This window comes from Myotis daubentonii, chromosome 2 (genome assembly GCF_963259705.1).
Source record: "Myotis daubentonii chromosome 2, mMyoDau2.1, whole genome shotgun sequence".
In the NCBI taxonomy this organism is placed as follows: domain Eukaryota; kingdom Metazoa; phylum Chordata; class Mammalia; order Chiroptera; family Vespertilionidae; genus Myotis; species Myotis daubentonii.
This window is the reverse complement of record NC_081841.1, coordinates 219037490-219061310: the sequence shown is the minus strand read 5'-3', so window position 1 is coordinate 219061310 and position 23821 is coordinate 219037490. Positions and strand designations below refer to the sequence as shown.

Genomic DNA, 23821 nt, shown 5'->3' with positions numbered 1-23821 from the left:
GAGAGAGAGAGAGGGAGAGAAACATCAATGTGAGAGTGAAACATTGACCCGTTACCTCCCGCATGCAACCTGGCCAGGGATCAAACCCACAACTTGGGTATGTGCCCCGACTGGGAATCAAACCCCCAACTGTTCCCTACACAAAATGAAGCGCCAACCAACTGAGCCACACTGGCTGGGCAAGACCATATTTTTTTTATTTTTATTTTTTTATTTTATTGTTTAAGGTATTACAAATAGTAATACATATGTCTCCTTTTTTATCCTCCCAATGACCTCCCCCCCACCTCCCCTACCCCCTGGCACTTTCCCTAACCGCTCCCCCCCCCCCCAGTGTCTTGAATCTATTGGTTGTGCTTATATGCATGCATACAAGTCCTTCAGTTGACCTCTTACCCCCCAACCCTCCCCTAAAAGACCATATCACTTTATAACCTCTTTTTTAAAATTGCTAGCATAAACTACAATCAGTATATTCAGCTATTTTATACTCTTTATTACACGTAGAACAGGTGTGCCCACTTGGTAGCTTTCACGAGCAGCTGCCTTAGTAGCAGTGCGCAGCGGCCATCAGCGTGGGCCTGTGGCAGTGTCCTTGTGAGTGTCCTCCGTGCCGCGCCAGGGTATGCAGAGAGAGGTCCCGGCAAGCATGCGGCTCACATTTCAAATAGGACCAGGTCTTATTTATTGGTCTGTTTTAGGAAGTTGTTTCTAACTAGAGGGAATGTAATTTGGACATAAATTTTATATTAGAATCTTGGTTGCAAGTGACGGATGCCCAACTCAGCCAAGTGCAGTAGTGGCGTGTTGTAAGAGTCTGGGGTGTCGTGTGACCCCCCGAAGAGGATGAGCCCGGCTTCAGGGCGAACCTGGAGCAGAGGCTAAATGCCTAGAAGACTCCGCAGCTCGTGGCTGGCCCTCCCCGACACCTGCCGCGGGTTCCTTTCTGCAGCCAGGCCTCCCGCGGCCCCGTCTGTCCAAGATGGGAAAATTTCCATCGACAGCGCAGATCTCTCAAAACTAAAAAGAAGCGGATCTCTCTGTGCCCCAAATCCGTCAGTTCATCAGGAGCGCTCCGAGGGCCCCGGCTCGGGTACCGACGGGACCAGTAGACACAGGTGTCCCTTCCTGAGCCAGCTGTGTCTGCAGAGGGGACAGAGGCCACGCCAGGCCGGGCCCAGTGCCCCTGTTGCCAGGCGTCACGTGCACAGTGAGTGAGCTCAGGTAGCCAGCTGGCCTGGGGGTGGAGGGCGCTTGAGAGCATCAACAGGTAGGAATAAGGTTCCAATACAATTTTCCTAAACTAGGATGTTACAATGAGAACTCTCTCTCTATATATATAAATAAAAGCGTAATATGCTAATTAGACCAGACAGCCAAATGACCTTCCAGACGTCCTTCCAGATGACCTTCCAGACAACCTTCTGGACAAAGCCAGGGCTGCGAGGGCCAAGCCCCTTGCACGAATTTTTGCATCAGGCTTCATATATATATATATTTCAGAGAGGAAGGGAAAGGGAGATAGAAACATCAGTGGTGAGAGAGAATCATTGATCAGCTGCCTCCTGTACACTCCACACTGGGGATCGAGCCTGCAACCCCAACATGTGCCCTTGGCCAGAATCGAACCCTGGGACCCTTCAGTCTGCAGGTTGACGCTCTGTCCACTGAGCCAAAGCAGCTAGGGCACAGTGAGGAATCTTGAAAAGCAAATCTAACACTTGAATGTAAATGTAGTATGAGCCTGTGTCCTGGCCTATGAAAGATCAGTAAGTGTGGCCATTGTTACCACAGTTTAGGTGTTTACTGTGCCTGGCACGTTTTCATGGTACAGACTTTTCTCAGTTTACGTTAAAAGGTACTGAACAATAAACACAAAATCTGTTGGTTTATCGGGTTTCAGTTATCACAGCATTTAACTATTTAATAAAAAAAGATAAAACATAGTTATTCCAGGCATAGTTTCCCCTAAATTGAATAGATTTATTTAGAAGACCAAGAAAAGACACACTCATTGGATTCAGCGTTCTTGTTGGGGCAACTCCAGCATTTGAATGGCATCTTAACCCTTGAGATTTTTTTATGTGGCTGCAGCTTCATTATAGAAAGTGATTTAGAATCCACTTTACGAGCCATGCCGCGGAGCAGACTTCAGGCGCGACGGCTCCTGGGCACGGCAGTGCACACCTTTCGCCGGGTCGAGCCTCCATAAACTAAATCATGGAGTACTTACAGCCACCCATTTTTCCTGTCAGGAGCTATGGGCATGTAAAATGCACTTATGATTGATCGTAGGGCACACAGAGTTTAAAGCCCGCATTCTTAAAGTTAGCCTGGTTAACCTTGGACCAGACTATAACACAGAGCTTTGGAATTAGAAGCACAGAGCGGTAACATTTGCTGCCAAAAGAGCTCTATTTATTAACTCAGCGGAGCTATAAGGAGAAGGATGTGAAAGGCAGAACACCGTATTTCATCTTGAGAATGGTTTTTGATCTTCATCAGCAGAGGTCTCACAAAGCCACTTGCCTTTTTTTTTTTCTTTTTTTTTTTTTTTTTTTACGGGACATGCTAATCAATCCTATAAAAACTGAAAGGTTATGAATTTTTTATCACCACATTGTGGCTTTCAAGTTAACCGTAAATATTTATAAATCCCCCCTTCCCAATATGTGTAAAGGTAGGAGAATTGACGACAGTATCGTTTTGACCTGTCTTTTTTTTTTTTGTTAATGTTTAAGATTTTGCAGAACATCGTTTCATTGTGTATCCCAAAAGGGGGCGGGGGGAGCAAAAAAATGTGTCTCAAACTGTAGATATCTTTTTGGAGTGGGTAGACATTTCCAAGCCGCTGTGGCTAGAAATAAGGACTTTGAATGTTAGTGGTTTTGTAGAATTTATAAAAACACAAACTGGAGGCAATTTAAATGTAGCCTCATCTCGTCCCCAGCCATTGAATCTGAGCAAACGCTGAGAGATGCTAGACTCTTCCGTGAATAAAAAACGTTTCATCTCACAAGAAGTAGAACCGGCTAGGTTTTCTTGGGCTTATTTTCGGGGCCTTATTCTTTCTCTAAGAATGTATTTGATTTGTGGGTGGAAAACCGGATTGTCACATCTTGTAGTTTTTATGAAGGTACAAAGCCGTAACGGAAAATGTCAGCTACCGCCGTTGGCCCATTCAGGGTACCGGCCTGACTAACATTTGTTTGCTTATAATCCAGAAAGTGAAGAGAAGGAACACACATTGGACAGATGATATACTTCCTGCCGCTCACAAATGGGTTTGATTTTGTTTCAGGATCCATTTTGGAATGAAAGGCTACGTCAGGATTAATCCACTTGAGTATAAAAATAAAAATGGAATTTCTCCTGTGTTGGAAGTACAACTCAGCAAGGATTTGATTTGTTTCTTTGACTCATCGGTAGAACTCAGGTGAAGAATAAAATAAAAGTCCTCCAGCTAAGAAACTCTAAAGGTTGGGTCTACAGTTGGTCACATGTGGAAATAAATGAATTTTTAAAAAATGTTTTGTAATTGATAAAACCTCATTTTTATTTTATTTTTACATATTTTTGTTGATTTCAGAGAGGAATGGAGAGGTAGCAAGAGATAGGAACATTAATGATGAGAGAGAATCATTGATCGGATACCTCCTACATGCCCCCTCCTGGGGATGGAGCCCACAACCCGAGCATGTGCCCTGACCGGGAATCGAACCGTGACCTCCTGGTTCATAGTTTGGCGCTCAACCACTGAGCCACACCAGCTAGACAATACCTCATATTAAAAGAGCCTTCAAATAATATAGTTTGTTAGGTTCTTCATTGCTTGGCTATATAACTTATATCGCAATTAACATGAAGTGTTATTTCTATCCAAGCTCATTTTAAATGAGACTGTGAAGTTGTAACCAGACTTACGGTGAATGTGTCTTTCATTCCTTCCTACAGAGACTCAACGGAAAGCCAACAGAGGATAAGAATGATGGAAGAATTGGATGTGTGTTCACCTAAATTTAATTTCTCACGAGCCGAAAGGGAAGTGCGCAAGCAGCAGGGACGGATGCTCTGTGACGTGTTAATGGATCAGCGAGTGCTGCCTGGGGTCGGCAACATCATCAAAAACGAAGCTCTCTTTGACAGTGGCCTCCACCCAGCGGTTAGAGTAGGTTACGGGGTTTTTAAAATGCTGTCTGTGTGTTTAAACACTTAAAAACCAGCATAGAACACTTCCATGTGTAGTGTGGTAACATTCTCCCCAAACAGATCTCATGTCAACCTCTCAATGAGACCAACCTGACCACACCATTTAGAATTGCTGTTGTGCCCAGCTGGTGTTGCTCAGTGGACAGAGTGTCTGCCTGTGGACCTAAGGGTCCTGGGTTCGATTCCGGTCAAGGGCATGTACTGTGGAGGCAACCAATCGATGTTTCTTTCTGTTGTTCCCTCTCTCTTCCACTCTCTCTAAAAATCAATGGAAAAATATCCTCAGATGAGGATTTAAAAAAAAAAAATCCTATATAATAAAGAGGTAATATGCAAATTAACCCTCACACCCTCACAAAGATGGCTGCCTATGACCAGGCTGGCAGGGGGGTTAGTGAGGGACGACCAAACGACTGAACAGCAGGCTGTGTGGGGTGACCAGGCCAACAGGGGCGGCACTTGGGCCAGAAAGAGGCAACCAGGCCGGCGGAGGGGGTAGTTAGGGGCGACCACGCCAGTGGCGGGGTTCAATTGGGGGTGACCAGGCTGGCAGTGGAGGGAAGTTAGGGGCGACCAGGCCAGCGGGGGGGCAGTAAGGGGTGACCAGGCTAGGGGGAGGGTGTTAGGAGCGACCAGTTCAGCAGGGAGTGGGCAGTTGGGGGCGACCTGGCCGGCAGCAGGGGGGAAGTTAGGGGTGACCTGACTGGCGGGGGTGGGGGCAGTTAGGGGCAATCAGGCCGGCATGCAGAGCCAGTGAGGGATCATCAGGCCGGCAGGGGTGGGGGCAGTTAGGGGCGGCCAGGCAATTGGGCCTAAACTGGCAGTCAGACATCCCCCAATGGGTCTGGGATTGGAGAGGGTTCATGAATTTTGTGCTCTGGGCCTCTAGTTATATAAAATAAATAAAATAAAATCACTGTTGCATCCCCTTCTCCCAATTCATACTCCCAGACTTCCCTAACTTGCTTTGCTTTTTATTTTCTTCATACCATTTTGATCATGTTCAAACATCATCTGATCTTTACTTGTTATTTTTACTGTTTAAACTCTCTCTCTGCTAGAATGCAGTCTCTTAGGTGGAAGGTGTGTCTCTGTTCAAGGTGTACCCAAGCATGTAGAATACACCGTCTGGTACACTGTTGGCATTAAAGAAAGATTTGTCAACTGTATGAGTGAAGTCAGCTCACAACTTTCTTTTTGTATCTGGAATATTAAATTATATTTACTGATTTCAAAGAGGAGGGGAGAGGGAGAGAGAGATAGAAACATCAATGATGAGAATCATTGATCAGCTGCCTCCTGCATGCCCCACACTGGGGATCAAGCCTGCAACCCGGGCATGTGCCCTGATTGTGAATCAAACTGTGACCCCCTGGTTCATTGTTGACACTCAACCACTGAACCACACCAGCCAGGCTCGTGTTTCCCATATATTAGAACAGGCAGTTTTAATGGAATGGTAAGAATGGAAGTCAAGTAGCAGAGACTAAAGAGTGAGGGACTAGGGAAAAACAGACCATAATGTGGGGCACTTGTTAAAATAGCTGAATAAAGGGAACATGCTGGGCTTCTTGAGGAAGATGCCAGGACAGGGACTGGGTTTTATTGTTGTTTTCTTGTTCTTCACCTGGAGAGACATGAACTTATTTTTATGTTGAGAGAAAAATATTGGTTGAGTAGGAGACATTAAAATTGAAAAGAGAAGGGTGATTAGCAGGACAAAGTTGTGAGAAGGTCGGAGAGGTTAGAACTTAAGCCGGGTGGAGGGATACATATATTTTAGTTTCCAAAAAAGAAATCAGTAGGACTTTTAGCCAGACCCAAGTAGTCCCTATTACTAAGTCTTTTTCTTCCTTTGTTTCACATGACTCCGAAGATACTGTTTTATTTTGTGTAATTATTTCCTGGACAGTCTTCATGAAATCCAAATCAGTAGGAAATAAATTTTAAAAGAAACCAGTTAATAGTTCTAGGCTTGGTTCTGCTTGCTTTTTTTTTTTTTTTTAATCCACACACAAGGACATTTTCATTGGGAATAATGACACAATTCAACAACAGGCTTTTTACAGTCACCTACACCTCTATGGAAATGTCTCTGAAAAACAAGACCAAACCCAGAATATCGCTACTTTGACTATCCTTATCATCGATGATAAATTAAGTATTTACTTTTTTATCTGTACACTCAAACCAGCCATTCATCTGGTAAAAGATCATTGGCCCATGATGTCTGAGGGCTTAAAAATTAATGGCATTTCTGAAGCTTAGCTATTAGCCCTATAAAAGCACATGCATAATTATTGAAAAAGCAGTTTAACATTTCAAGGTGTAACCGAATATAGTACATGAGATATAGTCAGAAAAAGATGAACTCTGGAAGTGCCTACGTTCTAAACTTTAAGTAAATAATTGAAAATGTATATGATGCTTTTTTAGAATGATTTTGTTGATTAGAGGGCTTTAGATTTTACAGTCATAGATAAATTAGTTTCTATTGTTTATAGACATGGATACATTCATACATGTGCCACAGGATAAGTCATCAGACAGTTTTTCTTCTGAAATTACCATGGAAACCACATGTGCCACGTGATAGTTAATCCTGTGAGGGGGACACGGCTTTATGCCAGGCCATGTCACAGAGGAATTCTGCAGGGCGGTCTGTGCCTGAGTTCTTCCATGTGCTAACAAGTCCTTTGATATTAATGCATGTATATAAATTCATACCTTCTTAAAGCTTGGTAGTGACCTTGGTGGTCACCTACTTCTGTGCCCTTTTTTTTCCTCCTTTTCTTTTTCTCTCTCTTTTTGCAAACCCAGCAAGACTTTTTAAGGGGCTGACAGTCCGTGCTGGGACTTTGACGACATCTTATACAGAAGATGGATTCAATAGACACTTGAATTAGAACTCAAATTAGAACTTAAGTAGGAATTTTTAAAATTTGTAGTTACTAGCATTACAAATAAAACTACTATTGCCCGGCTGGCATGGCTCAGTGGTTGAGCATCGACCTTTGAACCAGGAGGTCACGGTTCTATTCCTGGTCAGGGCACATGCCCAGGTTGAGGGCTCGATCCTAGTGTTGGGGTGTGCAGGAGGCAACCAATCAGTGATTCTCTCTCATCGATGTTTCTATCTCTCTCTCCCTCTCCCTTCCTCTCTGAAATCAATAAAAATATATGAGACAGAGTTCTAGAATGTGGGGATGTATTTTAAGTCTACGGTTATCTAGAACTGTTGAGTCATATCGTTTTTCTATCGTGAGCAAATTATGAAACTATCCTCAGTCGTTTTTCTATTTTTAGGTTTGTCAGTTAACAGAGGAACAGATCCAACACCTAGTGAAAATGACACGTGACTTCAGCCTTCTTTTCTACAGGGTAAGACCAAGGTTTTTTTAATTATGGAAAATGTCAATGTTTTCCCTTTCAGTTCTACCGGGAATGTTAAGGCAGTATATAGCCACCTAGTGGTCAGAGTATGGAAGTAGTGGCGAGTGTCCTGTTAGGGGCCTAGTTAACATCTTAAAATTTTAGGTCACAGGTCAGTCCAAACTTATCCAACTATAATTAAAGTATCTTTATACTATGTTGGGGAACAACTATGTTAGCATTTGACGTGAACTCCTGTTCTATTGTGGGCACATAGAGTAAAACATAGGAAGCCTGGAGAGACTTAATTTCTTTAAACAGCCCTCAGTTCAGTCAGGTTTTGCCACTACTGCTTGTGTGGTTGAGATTATTTATATGACTTTAAGGTTAGCTTTATATTTGTAAAATGGGACCATCGGAATCTACCACAAAGACTGTTTTGAGAATGAAATAAATACCTGCTAAACTATAAATTCTGTGAGTTGTAGTTATGCATATATACATATATACATATAGAGAGAGTTCAACAAACACATTTTATCTTTTTAACAAAGCATCACAGATACTTTTTCTCCACAGTCCGTTTTCTGTATTCCAAATTTCTACTTTTACTATGTTCAGAAAGGCTGGTGTTATGGAATTCTTCATTAATTGGCCTAACTTATTAATGAACCTCTTGCTTTACATACTGCCTTGATGGTTGTTTTAATCTATAAATATATATATATATAAATGCCTAAGCGACAGTTATGACCGAACAACCAGAACGACCAGTCGACCAGTCACCATGACGCATACTGACCACCAGGAGGCAGATGCTCAATGCAGGAGCTGCGCCCTGGTAGTCAGTGCTCTCCCACAGCCAACCTTCCATGGCCAGCCAGCCTCCTGTGGTTCCCTCCCCCTGTCCTTCCCCCTGTCCCTTCAGCCCTTTCCGACAGCCAGCAGGCCCTGGCCAGCCTGACCCTGATCGGGACTGGGCCAGACAGCCCCAATGGGCCCTAATTGCCAACCAGGCCTAGAGACCCCACCCGTGCATGGATTCTGTGCATGGGGCCTCTAGTATTATATATTCTCACTTATTCTTCCAAGGTAACCCTATATCATAAAAGCCTAATATGCAAATTATCTCCTCGGGTGGTCATTCGACCAGGAGTTCAACTGGGAGACCCGGAGTTCGACCACTCACTATGACATGCACTGACCACCAGGGGGCGGCACGAAACATGGTGGGCGTTGGCAACGCAGTGCTGGCAGCAGGTTGCAGTGGAGGTGCTGCCGGCCCCGAGGGGCCCCAACTACAGGGGGACTGTGGTGGGATGGTGGTGCAGGTGAGTGGGCGGTGCCAGGCCAAGGCGGGTGCAAGTGGGGATCCAATCGCCCCGCAGACTGCGACCAGTGGCGGCGGTGGGGGTTGGGGCTGCTGCCCAGCTCCCAGGCCCTGAGGGAGCCGGGTGGAGTGCCCGGCACTGATCGATCGCCCCACAGGCAGGATGGTGGAGCAGGTGAGGGGGCAGGGCCAGGCCAAAGTGGGGCTGCAGGCCTGAGAGGCTGGAGGCTGGAGCTGGGGCTTTGAGGCTGGGGGCACAATCTGGGGTCTGATCTCTGTAGGCCACCCCTAGGGACCCCACCCATGCATGAATTCGTGCACCAGGCCTTTAGTATAATTATAGACAGCTACCCATTTTCTACCCAGATTAAGTTGGGTATTTCAGTACTTTGCTTAAATTAATGTAATGTGTGTGTAATTTTCAGCTTATATATGGTGAGCCATATTTCTGGGCTTTTGAAATTTCACACTGCTGATGTAAACCCAAAATATTCTTTCTGTGGGAGCCTTAAACATACGTGAGCAGAATAAAACTGTGACAGAGAATCTCAAATGTCTTTTGAAATAGAATTTATACCAAAATGGAACCTGTTCTCTGCTAGGATGGCATTTGAATTTTTATTTTCTTTTTAAGTGAATCGAGGATTAAAAACTGAAAACTCTCCTTTGTCAGATCAACCAAGAAGATGGTCTTGTTAAATTCTCTGTTGGCAGTTGAAACAAAGTGGACAGCTTCCGTGTTCCCAAAATAATCGGATTTAACGCTAATCTACTCTTTTTCTTTTAACTACATAATTACGTTTAATTTTTTAAAACCTTAACAGCATGAAAGACATTTTGAATTACGGAACTCTTATATCCCATTTAGATAAGAGGGTAAAGCTATTCAAAGAACAATTTTGAATACTAATAAGTAATAAAATAATTACTTAATTATGTCACAGGAAATCTTATTAAACAAATATTGCTGAGTCTTGCCAGTATCTTTTTCTCAGATGAAAGCAAAGATTATCCAGACATACTAGTATATACAAGCGTACATTTTTTAAAAAAGTTATTTTCAGAAATGGCTTTCAAGAACTTGTCTTTGGCTCCTTAGCAACACTGTTTTGTGGATAACGTTGTAATGTTGCTCCTTTGTTTGGTTTTAGTGCCGTAAAGCAGGACTTGCTGTCTCCAAACACTATAAGGTTTACGGGCGCCCTCACTGCGGTCGGTGCCGCAGCAGAATAACGGTGTGTCGCTTGGGAGAGAACAGCAGAATGACATACTTCTGTCCTCGCTGCCAGAGCCAAGATGCTCGCCGTGCCGACAGAGGGTGAGATGCCTGGTCAGGGGGTAGCAGTGGCCCCACTTTCATAAGAGGCCATTCATAAGGGAACCACCACAGAATAGCTCTCAGGCTGTTAATAAGAAGGCCTAACTCAGAAGTGTTTGAACCTTGGAAGGAAATAGTGCCCGGCCAGCATGGCTCAGTGGTTGAGCGACAACCTATGAACCAGGAGGTTATGGTTTAATTCCCGGTCAGGGCACATGCCCAGGTTGTGGGCTCGATCTCCAGTGGGGGGTCGTGCAGGAGGCAGCTGATCCATGATTCTCTCACACCATTGATGTTTCTGTCTCTCCCTCTGCCTTCCTCTCTGAAATCAATAAAAATATATTTAAAAATTAAAAAAAAAATTAGAAAGGAAACAGTAAATAACATCATGAAGAACCAGGAGGAGCCACGGGGGACTTTCGGACCACTTCTGATTGAGTGGCAAGTCCCTTTGGCTGCAGTCTTGTTTGCAACGTGATTAGGAGGAGGTGTAGATATGTCAATAACTGGAAGGACGATCTTCAAACGTCTCGCTTTATTTAGAAATGACATAAAACATGAACGAGCTCTCTTTACAAAATGTCTGTCTTATTGGGGAAACAGCGGACTGGTGATTTTGCCGGTAGCCGGTAGCTGAGTCTGTCTGTTGCAGTGATGCTTTCGGGAACAGGGGAAGTAACCACAGATGGGGCCCAGGAGCCCACTGGGGGATGACCTGGAACTAAAACGCCATCGGTCACCTGACCTCCACAGCCCCTCCCCTGACGGGTGGACCACAGTGAAATAACAGGAGGCTGGAGATTCTTGTCATCATTACAGACCAGCCCATTGGCACAGGCCTTAGTAGCTTCTGTGGAGAATTCCAGAAGCACCTGAAGAAAATGTAAAACTTTATTTCACATTTTTAAAAAATATATTTTCATTGATTTCAGAGAGAAAGGGAGAGGGAGAGAGAGAGAAACATCAATGATGAGAGAGAATCACTGACAGGCTGCATCCTACATGCCCCACACTGGGGATCGAGCCCACAACCCAGGCATGTGCTCTTGACTGGAATCAAACCCGAAACCCTTCAATTCGCAGGCCGACGCTCTATCCACTGAGCCAAACTCTATTTCACTTCCAATATCCTAAAGTCCATGTGACTCTTCCTCTCCCCTGATTTGTCTGAAAAAAGATATTTTAGTTTTGCTTTGGGAAGAGAACCTCTTAGTTAAAACATTATTTGAGAAATGCTTCCTGGGGGTATATCAAATATTTTTAGTTGGTATAAAAAAACAGCAACAAAACCACGACTCCTTGATCCTGAATAAAATCTTTTATGTGGTATTTCTGTCTTGCACAGCAGTCACAGGGCCCAAGTGAAGACATTTTCTTGAGATAGTTTGCAATAGTAAACCTACGGTATTTGGGTATATTCATGGTTCTGTAATAGATCCCCAAACACCCGGAATGTATAAGAACAAGGCAGTAATGGCAGGGTTCATGGTCAGCTATAAAAATTCTCCGCAGCAGGCCGCCCACGAGAAACACTGCCGTCGGCCCGAAGCCCCATCGGGACCACCTTGGGGACCACGTGGCCAGGAAGTGGGAAGAGGCCTGGGCGTGTGGGGTCTGCACCCTGATAAACATGCCTTCTGCCCAGGCCTGCGACGCTTGCCTGGCGCCCAGGCCTGCGGGTAAGCATGAACGTGGACTTGGAATGTGTTCCTTCTCACAGACCTTTCATTACACCAGGTCAGGGGCGTACCTTGTTCTAGCTCGATGTCTCTTAACCAGGGCGACACTCCGCTGCATGTACCCCACGCTGACATTCTGGGGGGCGGGAGGGAAAACACAAAACTCTTCTGCTAAAAAAGTGTGCGCCTGCGTGTCTCAGGAACTGACAGGCTCGCATCTGCGCTCTGGGGTCCTGATGAATTATTCAGGAAAGCTCTGTTTTATGCAGATTTCAGCAACTCTGCAGTCTGTCATTCAGTCCCAAGGTTTCGTCAATGGGGAGGGAGGGTCCCTGTAAGAATATCTTTGCAGGTGGAATAGAAAAGAGCCGCATTTTTCCTCTCTTCTTTAGGCTGCCCGCCCCTTGTTATTAAAGTCCTTACCCAGACAATTGTGCTGATTCCATTGAAATCCCACAGAATAACGCTTTGTGGTTCACAATTTGGAGGATGCAGAACCTCAAGGAAACCGGTGATTAAGAACCTTGGCATGGATGCGGCCTCTGGCCTCTATTGTATTCTCAGAGTGTTCTTTCCTTCTTCAATTAGAGATGAGAAAGTTCGTTCTTGACTTGGAGACCCCGCATTGTGTTAGCTGTCGGATGGCGGTTTGTTCTCTGGGCGGAAGGAAGGGCCACGGTGCCCCTCGCACAGAGCAGAAGGGACAAAGGGACCGCATCGCTCCTGTGTCTGCCTGTCCCTCCCGCGTCCCTCAGCTGGGAGCCCTCAGAAAGCCAGCCTTGGGTTTCCACCTTTACTGCCTTCACGCATCCGGCTGTTTTCCTGTTTGTTTGTTTTCTGAGTATGACAGACATCCATCTTAACTGCAATCGAGAATGCCTTACAGTACAGATTCCACAACCTGAGGATGCTGGGTTGAAACATTTGGGATAAATGTTAAATCTCTGTAATTCGTCTTATTTTTAATGAGCCTTCCACTTTGTCTTGTCATTCCCCGAAACATTCCTGACCCCCCCGGACGCAGCCTCTAGCTGCTGGCTCTGAAGCTCTTAGTCACACCACCTCTCAGTTACCCCTGCCTGATGGTAACCAAAGTGAGAGCTGAAGAACCTTCAGAGCAGGGGTGGGGAAATCACTGGGTCTGGCTCTGCCACTGTATTGGGGGTGAGTTCCTTCAATGTTTGGCCAAATAGAACAGGCTGATTTTTAAGTGGATAATTTTGTGTGGCCCGCAAATCCTACATAATAAAAGGGTAATATGCAAACTGACCCTAACAGCAGAACGACTGGGAATGACTGGTCACTATGACACACACTGACCACCAGGGGGCAGACGCTCAATGCAGGAGCTGCCCCCTGGTGGTCAGTGTGCTCCCACAGAGAGAGCTCTGCTCAGCCACAAGCCAGGCTGATGGCTGCCAGCAGAGTGGTGGTGGTGGGAGCCTCTCCCGCCTCCTCAGCAGCACTAAGGATGTCCGACTGCAGCTTAGGCCTGCTCCCCGCTGGCAAGTGGACATCCCCCGAGGGCTGCCGGGATGCCAGAGGGATGTCTGACTGCCAGCTTAGGCCCGATCCCCTGGGGAGCAGGCCTAAGCCAGCAGGTGGACATCCCCCAAGGGGTCCCAGACTGCGAGAGGGCACAGGCCGGGCTGAGGGACCTCCCTGAGTGCACAAATTTTTGTGCCCCGGGCCTCTAGTGATGTTATAAATATCCACATGGCCCTTGGCAGGAAAAAGGCTCCCCACCCCCGATGTAGCTGCCTCACCGCCATAGGAAGCAGGGGAAAGTCTTGTGAAACCCGGGCCTGGGTCCCTCGGCGTTGTTAAAGCGTTGTTGCATGTCATGCTCCCTTTCCTAGCAGGAGATTGATTATGCATTGCCCAAGCTCACTTCGTGTTATTAGTTCTACATATTAGTTCACCGTAATACGTGAACTGAATGTTTTCGTCAAATAAAACCATGTTTCCAATACTCAATATTACATCGACAGGCACACTGCAGAATTTCTGCTCTCCTTCCAGATTCCAGGCTCGAGAACGAGGAAAACTCCGCTGCCTTGAGCGACGTGGTGAGGTACCCCTGCAATGGCTTTGGGAAGCCAAGCTCAGAAGTGAAGATCAACAGGAAAACTGCCTTTGGAACGACAACCCTGGTCTTGACCGATTTCAGCAATAAATCCAGGCCACCGGGAAGAAAGAAAGGCCCACACGGGATTCTAGATGGGGAATTTCAAAGCCCTCTTCCCACTAACTTTTGTCTCAGTGACACGCCTCGCCCCTCTGAGGAGAGAGCCAGCAGTGCAGCTCAGCCACCCAACACAACAAGCCTACCCCCCACCGTGTCCAGATTATGGAGTCCCGCCTGCAAGAGACAGAAAACGGCCCACTGCTCATCGCCAGGCTCCGGAAGTCCCAGCCCTGGGCTTTCTAACAGGTGTGATGCTTCCACCTTGATGTCGAAGGCATTTGCATTAAGTTTTTTTTATTTTTTGTATGTATGTGTGCTTTTTTTTTTTTTTTTTTAAGTGATCACAAGCACCAGTTTAATAGCAATTTTTCAAACTGAGTCCCTGGGGTGGGTTTTGACTTAGGGCTGAATTTGCTGTTGCTATCGATGTAGATAAAGTCACTTGAATTGCATTTTATACATAAAATGTTCACGTTTTAAAAATCCAGGGTCTAATTGGCCACTGTAGAAAGCAGTTTTGTCAGGTTCATCTTCTGGAAAAATCTCTTTCTTCCTTTGTTTGTTTGTTTCTTTCTTTCTTTCTTTCTACATAATTACAACAACTTTTTGCTTCTCATTTTTATATCAATGCCGTCAAAGTCATCTACACGAAGGACGCTGAGAGGTCCGTGGTCTGTAAGTCACATCTGGGAGACGAGGGCAGTCACGTGCTTCTTCCTTTTCCCGTTTATAATGTAAGGGAGGGAAGGGAATGAAAGACAGAGTCCCCCACATCGGTAACAAGTTACCCTTTTCTGCCTGTCACCATGGATGTGCTCAATACAGAACCTTTGGAAAGGACATAAAGAAAAATATTTAAAACACCCATGATCTTACCTGCTATCAGTCACCACTGTTAGCATTTTTATTTTATTTCCTTCCAACGAAAGAAAGCTTTTCTAAAAGGGAGGCTACCATTTGCAGCAGGTTAGTGAGTGTCTTCTATTCTAAAGAGAGAGAGCTGAGGTTTTTTAGTGACGTTTCTGCTGGAGACAGTGGCTGCGCCTCAGCCCTGTGGGATGGTGGTTTTTGTTTCCACCACAAAGGCCCAAAGAGCACATGTGTCTGCAGTGAGAGAGCTGCACGTCCAGCTGGCAAATACTGCCCAGCAGGCGTGCTGTGGACCGCCAGTGCCCCCGGGAGAAGGCCCGGTGGGTGTCGCTGAGACACGGAAGTTTAAGGACAGCGTCACCTCTTGCTCTTTGGTGATTATGGCAGCTGCTGGTGCTGTCTGTCCACACCTTCCCTCCCTGTTAGTCCTTCATCCGGGCTTCCCAGCTGGCCCACCCTGACGTCAGCCTCCTTCAGAGGGACAGCGCCACAGTTTTCTTCCCTAAGCTGTTGGTCGGGGAGGTTTTCCTTCAGAAAGAAAGGCTCTATAGGCAGCATGTTAAAAATGATTGACAGTCTTACATTTCCCCCCGTTTTGCTTCCCTCCACCTAGCTCTCACCCCACCCTAGGCCTTCCCTCCACTATTGTCTGTGTCCATGGGCTGCGCATATATGCACGTATGATCTTTGGTTAATCTCTTGCAGTCCCCTCCACCCTCCCCTCTGAGATCTGTCAGTCTGCTCCATGCACCCGCACCTCTGGTCCTATTTTGTGTTTCAGTTTCTTTTGTTCATTAGATTTCAAATGCAGTGACCGCAAAGAGTCCTCTTCCCATGCAGCCCATCTCGCCAATGGGGGCGGAGCAGAGAGAGTCAGCATGGGCGGGGTCTCCGGTGACCTCAGAGGGGTCTGGCTGCTAGGTGTCTGGTGAGCTGCTAGGCGTCTGGTGAGCTGCTGGGTGTCTGGTGAGCTGCTAGGTGTCTGGTGAGCTCTGGGCTGATGCACCGATTACTCTTGTGGGCCGCAAGATGAGGGACCACGTGGCATATGCTCCTAGGCCAGTGATGGTGAACCTTTTGAGCTCAGCGTGTCAGCATTTTGAAAAACCCTAACTTAACTCTGGTGCCTTGTCACATATAGACATTTTTTGATATTTGCAACCATAGTAAAACAAAGACTTATATTTTTGATATTTATTTTATATATTTAAATGCCATTTAACAAAGAAAAATCAACCAAAAAAATGAGTTCGCGTGTCACCTCTGACACGCGTGTCATAGGTTCGCCATCACTGTCCTAGACCAGCCTCTGGGAATCCTTAAAGCCTAACCGATTTCTGAGACAGTTTTGGTCCGTAGATGCTTCTGTCTCAAGTTTCCCATCCCAACTCTAAATTTACCATCAGTGAATCCCGATGATTCATCCCTGACTGACTTTTAAAAATGTTTTGTTTATAATCATGTATAATGACTGCCTTACGTTTCGTCCATCACTCTCTCAAATGATGGACGCTTGAACTAAAGTGTGGGGGCCAGGCGTGAACTCGATCAGCACCCCACCTTCTCTTCCTAACCCTAGTTCACGGCTCATGATGGAAAGTTCACGAAGGAGCCGGTGACGGGGTCTGAGTTGGGAGCAGTCCTGTAGGAAAATCGTTTTCAAGGAGCCTTTTTGAGCATAAAAGCAGCAGATGTGATCATTTTAAAGTATCGTGGCATTTGCTGTACCGAGATGAAATATCCTGGCATATTTTTATTTCCTTGGTGCTTTGTGGGGAAATCTCAGACAATTTCACTAACGAATTAGGGACTTACAAAAACATTAATGGAACCTTAAATTTCAGTGATTTCTTCCTCAGCCATTAGCAGGCGGGTGGTGTGATTAATCACAGCTCACGGCCTCGCTTGGAGACGGTGCGGCGTGGGCACGTGTGGAAAAAGAACCCCAGGCCTGAGCCTCTAAACCAGTCCAGATCCGCCAGCAAAATAAGTGCCAAGGGATGGGATGCATTTACCCAGCAGCCCTCCCGCACCCAGCCACTTCCCCAGGAATAAATCGCAAATTGCTGCCACTTAGTTCATTTTCCCGCTTGTCTGGCAGCTGCAGTGTTCGTCTGCGGACAGGACGCCGAGCAGGAGCCCCCCACATGGTACCCACAGAGCAGGTGGTCCCCTTGGAGCCCTGGCAGCCAGCTCCGCTTTCTTTAGTAATTGTGTGGTAACTAATCCGCCTTTTGATCTCTCAGTTACTGATCTCATCAACACGTGGATGAGGCCTGTTTTCAGAACGGTCCATAGATACACTTGAATTTTATCCAGCTCCTGGGTTATAAATTAGACAGTGGGACCAGTGTTTTAGCCATTAAGAATAACTGCTAGATATAGTTTTTAAAAATTCATATATATACTAGAGGCCCGGTGCATGAAAATTTGTGCACAGGGGTGGGGGGAGTGGGGGGGTTCCCTCAGCCTGGCCTGTGCCCTCTTGCAGTCCGGGACCCTCGGGGATGTCCACCTGCCAGCTTAAGCGGGCAGTCAGACATCCCTCTGGAAGCCCAGGAGACCTCGGGGCATGTCCGACTGATGGCTTAGGCCCGCTCCCCACGCTGTCAGTTGGACATTCTTAGCACTGACTAGGAGACAGGAAAGGCTCCTGCCACCACTACCGCGCTTGTAGCCTTCAGCCCGGCTTCTGGCTGAGCAGAGCTCCCTCTGTGGGAGCGCACTGATCACCAGGGGGCAACTCCTGCATTGAGCGTCTGCCCTCTGGTGGTCAGTGCACATCATAGCGACCAGTCGTTCTGCTATTAGGGTCAATTTGCATATTACCCTTTTATTATATAGGATTTTTATTGATTTCAAAAAGGAAGGGAGAGGAAGAGAGAGACAGAAACATCAACGATGAGAGAGAATCATTGATCTGCTGCCTCCTGCACCCAAAACCCGGGCATGTGCCCTGACCGGGATTCAAACCATGACCCCCCTGGTTCATAGGTCAACGCTCAACCACTGAGCCACCGGGCCTGTTCTCTCAGTCTACGATAAAGTGCTGTCCTTTAATGGACTTTATGTAAGTCTCATGGTCAGCACCAGGATCCCGGCCCGCTTCAATCGGGCACGTTTCCGCTCCGCCCACTGCCTGCTCCTCGCTGAGCCGCGGCTGCAGCTACTACAGTGGCCTTGACCCAGGGAAGTGAGGAAGCCGTCTGTAAGTGGGCAGTGGAAGGAGCGACTCCCTGACGAGGCAGGGCCACTGCTGAGCATTGGCCTGTGGTGAGAAAGCAATGAGATGAGACTGCATCTCATCACTTCACCCGGTGGGGGGGCAGCTGGGCCTGAGGGTATTTTAGAGGAAATAAAAGGGGTCGCACTAACGTGGGGTACGAGGAGAACCGACCATCACAGATGCAAACTAGCGAAGCTGGCTGCATTGCATCGCCGTGCAGCTGCGCCGTTACGTACATATTTAAACGACCTGCTGTGGGCACACAGATGGCCTAGCAAGGAAGTTAGACTTACCTGGGAAAACCAAGAATTAGCCTTAGCAGTTGTGTGATTACCTGGAGTTGACCAGGGTCCATATTTTGATAGAATTACTTTGTATTCTACGGGGTGAGGAGCTGTGAGTGATCCCCTTTGCACCATGTGCTGGAGTTGTTTTGTCACCTGTCGTTACAGGGAACCTCAGATGGACACGACGGATGGTGCTTGTGCGCCCCTGGCTCCCGTCCCTCGCTGCAGTCAGCACCACCGCCTCTGTGTCCTCCGGGTCGTGAGCAAGGGCGGTGAGAACAAGGGCAGGCCCTTCTACACGTGTCCCCTTCCCAGGGAAGCGCAGTGCGGGTTTTTCGAAGTAAGTATGAGATTTATCAGTCTTACTCTGGTGTAGTTGAATACTGCAGTCATTGAAATGTAGCACGTAGCCATCCTTTTCAGGTCTTAGCTTTAAATTTTAAATAGCCATGTTGTCATTAAATCTGAAGCCTGAATTAAAATTCAAGGAGGTTCATCAAAAAATTTAATCAAATAATAGCTCTTGTATTAGTAGAGTGTCTCCTGTTTGTAACCACCGTGTAGAAGTGTTGCCCTTGGTTTGTAAAAATAGAAAGGCATTGAGTAATTTTCCCAGGTGGCTAAATAATTCAGGGTACAGATGTGCTCTTCTTCATCGCGGTGCTGTTGTCAAAACCTTCAGGTGCCCTGCGTAGACGTACATAGGAAAACCATTGCCATGCCTTGGGTTTACAGTGAACTTAGCGACTCCTACTGCTCGCACTTGACCCAACAGTTGTGATGGCACAGTAACCGTGCGGATGTCGGCGATTCCTCACACCTCGTTGATCTGTGCATGTGCCCCTGAAAATGAATGGGAGATGGGAGACAAGAATTGGGTCCTTCTGGGCCTGGCCAGTATGGTTCAGTGGTTAGAGTGTCGGCCCATGCACCACTGAAGAGTCTCAGGTTCAATTCCTGATCAAGGGCACTTACCTGGGTTGCAGGTCAATCCCTGATCCCGTTGGGGTGCTTTCAGGAGGCAACCAGTCAATGTGTTTCTCCCACATTTCTCTCTCTTCCCCTTCCACCCTCTCTGAAAATCAATGGAAAAAATATCCTCGGGTGAGGATTAACAACAACAACAATCAGGTCCTTCTGGTCATTCTCACTCTGCATTCCTCAGAGTGTGAGCATCCCACTGTGCTGAGTGTCACTCTCGCGTTTGACTATACATGCTTTTCAACTGCTTCATCTGGTGCAGTGATGGTGAACCTTTTGAGCTCGGCGTGTCAGCATTTTGAAAAACCCTAACTTAACTCTGGTGCCGTGTCACATATAGAAATTTTTTGATATTTGCAACCATAGTAAAACAAAGACTTATATTTTTGATATTTATTTTATATATTTAAATGCCATTTAACAAAGAAAAACCAAAAAAATGAGTTCGCGTGTCACCTCTGACATGCAAGTCATAGGTTCGCCATCACTGATCTAGTGCATAACAGAGAAGAGAAAAACGGATCTGTTCCTGAGCTGGGCACAATGTTCAGGTTGTCCTTGTTGAGAGGGAAGGTATCTGTCTTCATGCAGGATCTTCTTAAGGAAGTTCCCAGGGAAAATCTGATCATGATTTCAGATCTTAACCCCAGCACAAGACTGACTCCCTCCTACCACACAAATTGGCTCCTTGGGAAGCTTTTATAGATGTCATGGAGAAATATTAGCAATATTAATCATATCACAGCCTGCTTGATACCCATCTTGAGGCCAAACTTAATAAGAACAAGAGTAGCACAGTGAAACTGCCTAAATTAGTTCGAGTAATTCTGTATTGGATTCATTCTTTGCTTAGGAGACGAAGGAAGTCTACTATTAGAATCATGAACATTCTCTGATCTTAATAGTGTTTGTTTTTAAATACATTTTTATAGATTTCAGAGAGGAAGGGAGAGGGAAAGAGAGATAGAAACATCAATGATGAGAACCATCAATCGGCTGCCTCCTGCACGCCCCTTACTGGGGATCAAGCCCAATACTCACGCATATGCCCTGAAAGAATCAAAACCGTGACATCCTGGTTCATAGGTAAATGCTCAACCACTGACCCACACTGACCAGATGATCTTAATAGTTTTACCAGTAACTAAAATAGATCTGCAGGAACATTGGTGTTTGCTTTACAGCAAGACAAATAAAAGTTCTGAATTATGGCAATTTTCTGTGTGATCCAAGCAAAATTGTAAGAGGTGCTTCTTATAGGAGACTAGAGGCCCAGTGTATGAAATTCATGCACAGGTAGGGTTCCTAGCAGCTGCCAACTGCTGGTTGCTGACTGGGGCCTCCCTTCATTCCTTGCCGCCCTCTGGTGGTCAGCACACGTCATAGTGAGCAATCGAACTCCCAGTCAGTGGAACTCGCAAGAGGACACAGCATATTCGGCTTTTATATATATAGATAGGCTTTTTCAATGGTAACAATGAATGACTTCTGTCGGTTTTACGACATCAAATTGATAGTCACAGCAATGAAGGCAATATGGCACTAACCGAAGGCACCCAGGTCGAACCCCTGGCTACTTCTCACTTCCCTCCATGCTCTTCTATCTCTCTGTTTGTCCTGGTAGTGGGCAGACCTCTCCTTCCCGTTCTGCAACCACGGCAAACGCTCCATCCTGAGAACAGTGTTGAAGATGGGTCCTAACAACGGGAAGAAGTTTTTCGTGTGTCCTCTTGGTAAAGAAACACAGTGCAGTTTCTTCCAGTGGGCAGCACCCGGCCGGGAGTGAACACTACTCCGGGGAGCTAGCATTTCTCCTTCGGCAGAACATCTGGCAGCTCGTCTCTCCAAACCACGCATGTTCAGTCCCTCCCCTGGAGTTTATCAGAAAGGTTGTAGACTGTCTATGGTGCATGGCAAAGCCATGCGACATTTGAAAACTGTTCATTTTCTGTGTGTGTTTCATCTTTCCATTCTATGGCTGTATTTTTTTTTTAACCTTGATGAATGCTATTTGAGTTCCATCAGATGCACAGTGTATTACGCTTACTATGTATATTTAATGTGTTTATTAATGACAATAAAGTATTTTTAGCATGCTATTGGTCTCTTGTAACTTCTTTGGGGAAGAAATTATTTCTTTTAGGAGATTAGGCAGCACAATAAAATACTAAGCTCTTCTGTCTGAAATGAATAATTTTCTCAGGTGTCACCACTACTCATGCGATTAAAGGTGCTTTTTGTTTTTCTAAATAACATTTAAGAAATGAGATCTTTATGGAAAATAGTATTTTCTTTTTTACTTTGTATTTTATTCAACAAACAAGTTCCTATTAGATGCTAGAGATATACCAAACATTTGCCTAACTTCCAATGCGTTTTCATGGAAAGCTGCGGTTATTCAGAGTGTAAAAATACCATGGGAGAACAGAAAGTGTCTGTATGGCTTTAGGAGACAAGTTAACTTAAATTTTCCTGATCTTGATTTTAATATCTATTAATTAATTTTTAAAAATAAGTCAACTTCAAAAACTCAATAATGAGCTCTATTTTGTTTCTAGTTTTAAATTAGCTCTCCTTTTTATTTTTATTACTTTTCACATTTAGTTCAGGTAACTAGATGATTATTTATCCCAAAGAAAAGAAAAACTCAGTCTTAAGGTATTTCTGCATATTTGTGGGAAATTTCCATTCAGAGTGGTTCCATCTATTTAAAATAAAAAAACAAAAAGAACAGCATGGAAAATGGCTTGCACCTCTTCTCCATTCTGTCTAAATTGTCCATGCAGAGCTCTTGAAGGTAACAGCATGTGAGGTTACCAGCAAGACAGAGTCTGTTTCATCCTATATAATAAAGAGCTAATATGCTAATTAGACCAGACAGCGGAACGACCTTCCGGACAACCTTCCGGAACGACCAGTGGGCAGGGCCACGAGGCCATGAGGCCGCTGGGCTGCGAGGGCTGAGCCCCTTGCATGAATTTCGTGCATCAGGCCTCTAGTTATCTTATATGTTTGAACTCTGCACTGAAGAGACAATGAGAACCAACCTGAGATCAGGGATCTTAACCCAAAGATCTCAAGGGGGCAGCGACTCTACAGGGCAGACCAGGAACCAGACCGGACCGTTGACGGTCTTGGTGAAGCCATGTGACGTTCAGCATGTGCTTTTGGAATGAAACTGTCCATTGATCATGACAAGGAGCAGAAGGGCCTGCTGCAAGTATGGCTGCCACAAACCCCATCTCCAAAATCAGCAAAGTGATTACAAGGAAATATAGGCAAATGAAACAATGAATTTCAATATGATAAGCCTAGGTGCTTCTCTGATAAGAAATGTGCAGGATTTATGTGAAGAGAATTTTACTGAGGAACTTCGAAGAACCAGATGGATAGACAAAATAGGACATTGTTTATAAAGGATTTCTTTGTTTTTTATTTTGAGAGAGAGAGAGAGACATCAACTAGTTGTTCAACTTAATGATGCATTCATGGGTTGCTTCTGGTATGTGCCCTGACCGGAGATCAGACCTGCAACCCTGGTGTATCAGAAGGATGCTCTAACCCCCTGAGCTGCCCAGCCAGGGTGAGGATAGATGTTTAGAAATGACATTCTTCCAAACTTAATTTTGAGTTTTAACAAAATGTCATGTCAAAACCTCAAGGAGGTTTCCGCTTCCATTGTGGAGTAAGCTCTAGCTGAACCCACGTCCAGGCTCTGGACAAAATAAAAAACAAAACTGGGATGTGGAGAAAAGCAGGCGGGTTCTGGAGGGGTGCGAGGCGTGGAAAAGGGAGCAGCTGGAGGTGATTTTCCATTTTTTAGTTTTTAGCCCTAGGAGCAAGTCAGGGTCAGGCAGGCTGGCCACAGCTCTGGCAGACAACCCGCACTCCCGCAGGTCGGCAGAGCTAACAGGCATTTGGGGCAACATGGGGCCACTGGAAAGAGGGAAATCTCAGGAGACATTCTGAGAGGGGGAGCCCCAAGTTCTGGGTCCTGGACTGACCCCTGAGTCACACACATGTGGGAGGGGCAGACTGAACACAGAGCAGCTAACGGTAAAAGAATTAAACCCAGATTAGATCTGGCACCCAAGAAAAATCCCCATTTGAATCCAACCCAATTAATTGCCTGCTGAGACAAAAACATCGAGTCTCCATGGAGGAATAAACCAAATCCAGTCTCCACTGCATCATGCTCACAATGTTCAGGATCCGCTCCAAATCATGCAACATAAGAACCAAGTAATGTGACCCAGTTTCAGAGAAAAGACAACCAACCCGACCCAAGATGACCGAGATGTTGGCATTAGCAAGTAAGGATTTCAAAGCAGCTGTTATCAGTGAAGCCAATGCTAAAGGAA

The 23821-nt window shown here is 45.8% G+C and overlaps 1 protein-coding gene across 3 annotated transcripts in view; it reads left to right on the top strand.

The window, feature by feature from the left end:
- The window catches only part of NEIL3 (nei like DNA glycosylase 3), a 33985-nt gene extending 12448 nt beyond the window's left edge, over positions 1-21537 (top strand). For 2 of the 3 annotated variants that reach the window (XM_059685792.1, XM_059685794.1), the window contains 8 exons: positions 3302-3436; positions 3955-4168; positions 7516-7590; positions 10063-10229; positions 11742-11908; positions 13931-14342; positions 18645-18819; positions 21085-21537. In XM_059685792.1, coding sequence (XP_059541775.1) covers positions 3302-3436; positions 3955-4168; positions 7516-7590; positions 10063-10229; positions 11742-11908; positions 13931-14342; positions 18645-18819; positions 21085-21246 — 1507 coding nt within the window. In that variant the 3' untranslated portion in view covers positions 21247-21537. The remainder of the gene's footprint in view (positions 1-3301; positions 3437-3954; positions 4169-7515; positions 7591-10062; positions 10230-11741; positions 11909-13930; positions 14343-18644; positions 18820-21084) is intronic. The other variant, XM_059685793.1, reaches the window with a different exon arrangement.
- Positions 21538-23821: the final 2284 nt, after the last annotated feature.